This window comes from Eriocheir sinensis, chromosome 26 (genome assembly GCF_024679095.1).
Source record: "Eriocheir sinensis breed Jianghai 21 chromosome 26, ASM2467909v1, whole genome shotgun sequence".
In the NCBI taxonomy this organism is placed as follows: Eukaryota; Metazoa; Arthropoda; class Malacostraca; order Decapoda; family Varunidae; genus Eriocheir; species Eriocheir sinensis.
In genome coordinates this window covers 18,304,564-18,313,563 of record NC_066534.1, presented here as the reverse complement: position 1 = coordinate 18,313,563, position 9,000 = coordinate 18,304,564, and the positions used below count along the sequence as shown (strand labels likewise).

Sequence of the window (9,000 nt, the reverse complement as noted above, 5' to 3'; positions counted from 1 at the left end):
TTCTGTGCTTATGTTTCCCTTATTACTGGGAGGACGAAGCAAGTTTCAGGTAAGTTTTAGTGTGTTTAATTCATGTATAATCCCCACGCCGGAAAATATTGGTTTTATTAGTAACGCGACCATATCTCGCTCCCCGTCACACACGTTATTTAACCTTCAAACCTCCCGGAAAAACATAAATAAAGTGAGTAATTATCAAAACCAGCAACCCGAGAAGCCATAGTAAAGATTAACCCTCGAAAGATGCGTGAAAAATGGCTATAATATGTCTGTGGCTTTGGCGGGAAATGGTCCATGGCGGCGTCCCTGTTCTCGTGAGGCTGTGACATCAAGATCAAGACATCTCCAGAACAACAACAAACACGTGTTCAGCAGCCTCCCCCGGGCACGTGCCACCCAGCTCCTTAAGGCCCCAGAGGAGGTACGGTTTAGGCTCAGCACTATTCCTAAGGGGCTATCACAGTGTATTCAGCCTTATAGGGGAAGAGAAGCTGGGAAGTGGTCTTAGGAGTCCAGCCCAGCCCAGGTCCAGTTGACTGTCCAACCCAGGTCCAGTTACCCTGAGCATCACCATCCATGGGCCCCAAAAGACCAACCCCGGGCCAGAAAGCAGCAGGCATGAAGCGCGGCCTTCCACAAGACAGTGACAGCGATGACCAACTGGAGGGCAGTGACAGTGATGACCAGCTGGGAGATAGTGACACAGACCCCCAGGAAGAGAGTGACAGTGATGCCGAACAAAGCGACAGTGACGCCAACGCCCAAAAAGGTGACAACGACGGTGAAAGTGACGACCAGGAAGATGACGTGGAGGATGATGAAGACAGTGAGGGTCAGAACTACCAAGGGATGACCATGCAGGAGTTACTGAAGCTACAGGAGGAGATAGGAACCAAGGCTTTCCAACAGAAGGTGCTGAAGAAAGGTGGAGGTATCATGGCGGCGGGCAAGGTTAGCAGCAGCAAACCTACCGTGATGAAGACTAAGAGTAAACCTGTGCTTCAGCAGGTCACCAAGAACAGGCCGGTGGAGATGCCCATGATGCGCCACGCTGCCCCCCGCCTGGCCACCCTTGACCCCGGCCGTAGCAGCAAGAGAATGATCGTCCGAGACCCGAGATTTGATGACCTCTCCGGGAATCTCAACCTGAAGGCCTGGCAGGAGAACTACGGCTTCCTGAAGGAGACGAGGAAGAAGGAGAAGGAAGTGCTGAAGAAAGAGCTAAAGGCAGAGCAAGACCCGGAGAAGAAACGCAGAATGAAGTCCATCATCCAGCGCATGGAGAACCAGGAGAGGGAACAGGCCAGGAGGGAGAAGGAGCGGGAGGTGAAGCGAGAGGAGCGGCAGGAGCAGCGGGATGCCTTGAGGCAGGGCAGGAAGCCAAAGTTTGTGAGCAACAAGGAGCGCAAGCTGTTGGTGAAGGCTGCGCACTTTGAGGACCTGAAGAAGGGCAACAAACTGGAGAAATACCTCGAGCGGAAGGAGAAGCGTCTCAAGGCCAAGGAAATGAAGAGGAAATATTAAGGTACTGAAAGCCTAGATGTAAGGGAAGAAACGGGCTTGGGACGGCATTACTCCTGACTGAGGTGATCAGATCCAGGAAATGAAAGACTTTGATGTAGTTTCCATGTTTACGGAGGCAGCAACAGATGTATGATGTCAGATAATGTAACCATCTCACAGCCTGCATGATACAACAATTTTAATGATCTCTGCACCTCAGAGTAATGTGAATGCTGATAAATGTGGGATGATTTAGTCTACACTTTGGGGGATTGTGTTCCAGCAGATAAACTATGATTTTGCTTAGAATAATTAATTTCTTGTGTTTACCTTTCCTCTTTCACTAGAGCACGTCCTTCCTTTTACAATGCTACTGTAAAAGTTAAATGTTCAAATAAAAAAAGGGTACAATTTCTTTTCCATAGTTCACAATTTTCTTTAGAAACCTAAAACATAATTACAAGAATCAAATTCTTGTTCTTTATTTTGAAGCTGGGAAGGAAGTTTACTAATTCCTTTTTCTCCTTATGTCAAGGAACTGACACTAAGGAACTACAGCAATGTTGCAAACTGTATAAAAGTAAACTCCATGTACTTGCAGAGATGTGTTTTGCACCTCTGAAAACACACTTTATGTTTGCTATCACCATGGTAGTATGAAGGCACAAATGGTTAAAACTTAAAAGGTATTACTAAACTACCAAATCCTCCTAACGCAGCCTAACAGATAGCAATACACTACAGCTAAGTTATTAATATATTGTTGATAAAATATAGTAACCTCCCTTGGCTAAAGTAGTTACTTTTTGCCACCAACTTATTGGTCTAACACCTCTAAATTAATGATGTAGCTTCACCAGCTGTGGCAGCTCACCATGACTTCTTGCCAGGCCAGCCAGCATGAAGGCAGTGAATAAATATGCATGGTGGCTGTTCACCTGTAAATATTGTTTCTCACTGCTAGATATCATGTATATTCAACTGGTAAATTTAGAGAGGTTGAGAACTAGGTTAGGTAAGTAGCATCATAAGGCCAAAGACAGTGGTGTGGAGTTCATCTGTGTACCTAATTGTTACATGGATTTGATTGTTACATGTGCCTGGTGGCTTAATGATGATACAGTGACTGAGGAGTAATGCTTGGCTGTCCCCTGCAGATGGAGGAGCCGTGCTTCAGCCTACCTGAGGATGCCTGGGCCCTGAGTCCTGCTGACCACCACAGGACCATTGTTCACCTGGACGTGGACTGCTTCTATGCCCAGGTGGAAATGGTGCGCAACCCCAGCCTACGGGATAAACCTCTTGGGGTGAAGCAGAAGAACCTGATGGTGACCTGCAACTATGTGGCGAGGTCAATGGGGGTGAAAAAGAGTATGTGGATCAAGGAGGCGCTGGAGGCCCTGCCAGACCTGGTGTTGGTGGACGGTTCAGACCTCACCCACTATAGGCAGTTTTCTACTGAGATCTCGGCTGTTGCCCAGAGCTTTACACCTGATGTGGAAAGACTTGGTCTGGACGAGAACTTTGTGGACATTACAGAGATTGTGGGAGACTATCTAGGAAAGTCAGACCTGAGTAACATTGAAGGCCATGTTTATGGGGATAAAGAGCCTGCCCCGGCACCCCCTGCTGACCCCTGTGGCTGTGGCTGTCAGAAGAGGATGGTTGCCGGGGCACTGGTGGCAAAAAAGCTGCGGCAGCGCATCTTTGAGACCACCGGAATAACCTGCTGTGCTGGTGTGGCCCACAACAAGCTGCTGGCAAAACTTGTGTCTGGTTACCACAAACCCAACCAGCAAACTGTCCTGTTCCCCTGGATGGTTCACTGCCTCATGAGTTCCCTGCACTCAGCCAAGAGTATTCCAGGCATAGGAAGCTCAACCTTCAAGGTCCTGGAGGAACTAGGAATATCCACTCTCAAAGATTTACAAGGTTCATCACTAGCCTTGCTACAAATTAGTTTTGATGAAGAAACAAGCAAAAAGTTAAAAGATTTAAGTTTCGGCATTGACGAGGCTCCTGTACGAAGAAGTGGGCGGCCACAAAGCATTGGCCTGGAGGACGCCTTCAGGAAGGTGAGCAGCATAGCAGAGGTTCGGCTCAAGTACTCCACACTGCTGGAGCGACTGCTGAAGCTTCTGAAGGAAGACGGCCGCATCCCAGCCTCCCTCAGGGTGTGCGTACGCAAGTTTGACCCTGCCAAGAAGTTTGGTCACAGGGAGAGCCGGCAAGCACCTGTTTCATCCTCCTTATTTGCATCAGGGGTGCAGAATGTTGGGGAAAACACAAGAGCCTTGTTGCAGGAACAGGTCATGGGGCTCTTCCACAAGATGGTGGACACCAGCAAGCCATACCACCTGACGCTGCTGGCCGTGGGTTTCAACAAACTCACTGAGCGAGCAGCCGAGGAAAAGTCCATCTCCAGATTTTTCTTGAAACGCAAAAGAAATGAAGCAGAGGATGAAGGTACAACTAAAGTACTGAATGACGATCCTAAGCATGCAAAGTTACTTTCAACAGAGTCGGTTTCAAGTGGTGCAAACGTCCATGGCTCAGAGTCTTCATCAGGAGAGGCTCACTGCTCCATGTCTGGTGGTGGTGCTGGGGATAGGGAAAGCCATGAAAACAAACAAGATAAAAAGACTTTACTTTCAGATTACCCAAGTGTCACCACAGAAACAAAGCCTTTGGAAATCTCTAGAGTAACTGCCAGTAAGGAAATATGTCATGATAATTTTGTTGGTGTCAAAGCATCCCCAAAGGAATCATGGGATGCCAAGAGTGAGAGGAAGAACGTTGATACCAGTGATGATGATGAGAGTGATGAAAGCAGCAGTTCTTGTGAAAGTTCCCCCGATCCCAAGCATGACCTGGCCCAGAGTCGACCTCGGGAGAACACCCACTCACCCGCCCAATCCAACACCCTCAGAGTGCCACCACCAGGCACTGACGCAGACGTCTTTAAGGCACTGCCACCTGAGATACAAGACGAGATCCTCAACACCTATAAAGGAAGACCACCAGACTCTATACCAAAGCCTAAAAACATACCCTTCACCCCAAAAACTACACATAAAAAGGGAAAATCAGTTAATCCTACTCTGGAAAGATACTTCATGAAAAACTCTACCACCATGTCTAAAGAAAGCTCAAGAGAAGAGGGCAGTAAGAAAGCAGACACTGGAATTTTAACAGCGTACGCAACAACCAGTGGCAACAACAACAGTGATGATACAGTGACTCTCCCAGAAAGAAAAGGCGACAGTGAAAATACTAGTGAAGCTTCTGTTGCCATGTCCACTTCCATCATTGAGCCACCTGACGGGGTTGACGCAAGTGTGTTCCGTTCCCTGCCCGAGGAAATCCAGCGTGAGATTGTGGGGGAACAGAAGCGTGCAACATTGTCAAGCCATTCCCTGCCCCCCAAAAGTACCTCATCATGCAGTAGGCGGACTAGAGGGGCCTCGTCATCACCCTCCATCATGAAGTACATTAAAAAGGCCTAACTAAACAGCCTTACTAAACCAAAGCGTGTTCCATTCCCTGCCCGAAGAAATCCATCATGAGATTGTGGAGGAACAGAAGTGTGCAACATTAACCCCTTGCTGCGGATTTCCTACAAGAAGACATCAAGCTACAGTAATGGAAGAAAAAGTGGCTGCTACAATGCAATGAAGAAAAATGCAAAGTCATGCACCTTGGGAGGGGATATCCAGCACACCAATACCACATAGGAAACACTCCACTATCCACCACAGAGGTAGAGAAAGACCTGGGACTATATGTTACCAGGCTACCAGTGAAGGCCATATCCATGCCAATCGCAGCGAACGGGTTAAGTAATTTCCTGCCCCCCAAAGGTCCCCCATCATGTGGTAGGAGGGGTAGAGGGGCTTCATCATCACCCTCCATCATGAAGTACATCAAAAAGGCCTAACTTAACAGCCTTGCACTTGTTTAGGTCCACAGTCCAACCCAATGACTTTGTTTTTCAGTGCTTCAGCCAAACAAAAACTCCACAAGATTGTTGGGTGTTCCACAGTGTACCAGACTACTACAGGAATTTTTTGTATAGTGTCATGAGTGTTATTCCCCATTTATGGAGCAGAAGCCTTCCAGAACTATGAGTACCATCAGGCTCATGAAACCACCCATGGAAACACCAACAACTTCTCCAAGAGCCTTTTGAAATAGATGGACTAAGCCTTCGAAGAGTTTGATGATATGGACCTTGCAAAGCAGCCATTGTATTGAGCTGTTGAATTAGTCTGTGGAATACTCGCATTAGCTTGGAGGTGAATGTAAAGTGTTATGGATTTCAGAGAGAGTTGTCAGGAGTTTGTAAGATGCTTCCCATAGCTTACATTGTTTCATGCTCATCTCCACTTGTATTATGTGAAAGTGTTGTTGGTATATTAGATGGTTAAGCATTTGTTATGTTTTGTATAGTACTTATTGTGTGTGTGTGTGTGTGTGTGTGTGTGTAAGAGGTTGCTTCAGTTTTTCATACTTCAGTCAGTCATGTTCTGTTATATTTATATTAATGTTTTTAGACCCCAGACAAACCCTTTAAGATAATCGAGTCAGAGCTTTATTTCCATTCAAAACTCAATGTGTCTACCAAAAAGGGATTACAGTGAACTGATCTTTTTAATATTATAAAAGAAAACTGTGAAAGGCATTTATCTTAAAATACTAGAAATTAAACTACTGTATGTATGGGCTGGCATGGGGGTGTGTTCAATGTACAGATCCAATGAGTGTGTGATACTGTAGTGGTATGGTATGGTGGTATTACAATCGTCATCATCATCATCATCTAAATGACATTTCTTTTGATGTTAGATGGTCGATGATATGCTTCCAACTATTGCTGTCCATTGCCTCAGCCTCTCCACTGGTATTACAATGAATGGGTAAAACTGAACAGGATTATGTATATGATGTTATGGTATGGATATGTAGTAAGAAATTGTGTTTTCAAGAACGTCAGTGATTTTTGGGAGAACAGGAGATGGACATGGCTGGTAAACGGTATGGGAATGGTGAAAGCACGAACCATCATTGGTGTTTGGGAGGTCAGGAGATAGACACAACTGATGAAGCGTGTAGAAATGGTGGTAGCAAGAACTGTCATTGGTTTTTGGGGGAACAGGAGATGGACATAACTGGTAAACTGTATAGGAATGGTGAAAGCACGAACCATCATTGGTGTTTGGGAGGTCAGGAGATAGACACAACTGATAAAGCGTATAGAAATGGTGATAGCAAGAACTGTCAGTGATGTTTGGGAGGACAGGAGATGGACATGACTGGTAAACTGTATGGAAATGTTGAAAGCTTGGAACAACTTGTGATTGGACATGGTGGAAATAAGAGGTTTGCCAAAGAATGAACTATATACACTGGAAGAATTTTGTGAGATGAGAGTAATGATGCTGGATTGCTCTCCTAAATTGTTGCCTAACTTAAGAGCTGTGATGGCTGGCTGCTGGGAATATAGTGTTAGTGATATATAATGTTGATAATGGTGTTGTTTGTGATGGCCAAGCAGGTGTGGGCAGAGACAGTGACAATTTGAAGAACGTTTGATTGAAGATGTGTAGTTTTTCATTTATTTATTTTTCATAGTAAAGGAGGTAGGTCAAGGGGTAAGTAAAGAATAGACAAATTAAAAGCTTGCTGGTGCTCCTCCTGCAAATAGTTGATGAGAGTTTTTCCTAATCTTATTCATTACCTTTATTTACTTTTGCTATTATTATTTTGTTTACACTTCTAATCAAGGCTCATCCCTACCTGTTTAATTAATAAGTATGATGTGGACAAGTCTCTCTTCAAATATGTCACTTGTGTATATGTGTGTATGTAACGTGCACTTATTTTTGTATACCTAAAAATAAAATGATGCCAAATGAATAGTTGGTGAATCATACCTTTGAGTATCCAAATAGTGTGATTGGAGATTGTATAAGAAAGGAACAAGAAAGCTGAAGTCCTTACAGTTTAGGCAGCAAAGGACATCTGAAATATATCTAAAAAAAGAAACCAGACAAATTAAAATGTGGTATATTGCTTCATATATCAAATACTGGTTGCGAATCTAATTAGTGACATTCCCTGAAGTGTTGTATATAACTAAGCATGAGTGGCAAAGCTTAGTTCCAGAGTAAGATTAATGAGAGTGTTGTTGAAAAATGGAGATAGGAAGCATAGGTGAAAATTGAAAGTTAAGTGCATGGCCTGACGTGTGATATGTAATTTAAACGGCATAATTTGGGACCGTAACCAACTTTATTTATTATTTTAGGTAATTTTTAGGGCAACAGTAGAGGATTTGAAGAGGAGGGGCAATGTCATGAGGCAGATTTATTTATTTATTTATTTTATTTTGTTTACGCTTCGCCTGTAGCCCCGGTACCCGGTAGGCTTTCTTCAGGGGCCTGGTGGTCGGTATCAAGTATCTGCACCCACAGTTATGGTAGGCTTAGTGCATCCTATGATCTGGTGGTGATGCGGCTGAGGCTGGGCTACAGATATTACTGGGAGGTCAATGGGGCTGACCCTGTACCTTGCCGCTTGTGTGCCAGGCCAGGGGGTCACACGCTCAAACAACTGCAATGTCCCGCTATTAGTGCCCACCGCCCACAGGGCCACTGGGACCTGCCTGTGCTGGTGGGCTGGTTCATTAACAATAATGTTCTCTCAGCTGTGCTCAGTGAGTATCCTGCATTTGCCCCCAGATTGTACTTCATATGTTCAGTCCCTTATGTCAGCTCCCTTGCCTAAATCAAAGCCTTTATATTTTTTAGCACTTGTCCCCTACCATTGTATTTTTTTAGTTTCCTGGCGCTACTTCCACATGTATCCTTAGTTGCATAATCACACTCTGTACTGCCTGGGGGTTGGGATGGCATGCTCCTCCCTTCTCCTTTGTTGTTTACTTGCAACAAAAAACTATCAATCAATCAATCAGATAAGATGAGAAAAAATATACAAACAACGTACTTTTCTTTAATGAACATGAAATTGTCATTGCATTAATTATTTAGTCATCCTTTGTACATGGAACTTTCATTTAAGAAAAGTCTGTATTTCTTGTTAAGGGGACAGGTGTAGGGACTTTGCCTTTGTATGTAGGGACCATTGATCTCTAATATATCATAAATCATTGGTAGGGACACGTAGGGACTTTTTCGTGACGTGTAGCGAAATTTGACCAAAAACCAATTTCAGGGTTGGCACCACTGGCTACATCTGGCACCTCAGTCACCCTTACGAAGTCGAGTGGGGAGGTGCAGCGCGCGGGGGTGGCGGCGAATTTAAATTTTTGGATTTTTTCTTTTACTTATTAACGAGTGCATCACCCTGACATGCACCCACTGTCCTCCCTGCACGATGACCACTCACTGACCTGACCCCGGCACTGTCTTTTCTGCATGTTTGGGGTTTGGAGGAAGGCGGTGAGGCCATTAGGTAAGGATTTTGTCGGTTTTTTTT

At 44.8% G+C, this 9,000-nt stretch overlaps 2 protein-coding genes across 4 annotated transcripts; both read left to right on the top strand.

The window, feature by feature from the left end:
• The first annotated feature begins 279 nt into the window (after positions 1–279).
• LOC127003852 (DNA polymerase iota-like) lies at positions 280–7,419 on the top strand. Of its 3 annotated transcripts, XR_007757445.1 has the most exons (3): positions 280–421; positions 2,661–6,581; positions 6,726–7,419. XR_007757445.1 is itself a non-coding variant. In XM_050870933.1 (2 exons), the coding sequence occupies exon 2, from the start codon at positions 2,661–2,663 to the stop codon at positions 5,007–5,009; it is 2,349 nt and encodes a 782-aa protein (XP_050726890.1). In that variant the 5' UTR covers positions 280–421; the 3' UTR covers positions 5,010–7,419. The 3 variants fall into 3 exon arrangements, 2 of the variants coding, with proteins under 2 accessions (XP_050726890.1, XP_050726891.1); XM_050870933.1 differs by having other exon boundaries at positions 2,661–7,419; XM_050870934.1 differs by lacking the exon at positions 280–421 and adding an exon at positions 1,378–1,525 and having other exon boundaries at positions 2,661–7,419.
• LOC127003916 (ribosomal RNA processing protein 36 homolog) lies at positions 619–1,524 on the top strand. The gene has a single exon (XM_050871019.1). The coding sequence runs from the start codon at positions 619–621 to the stop codon at positions 1,522–1,524; it is 906 nt and encodes a 301-aa protein (XP_050726976.1).
• Positions 7,420–9,000: the final 1,581 nt, after the last annotated feature.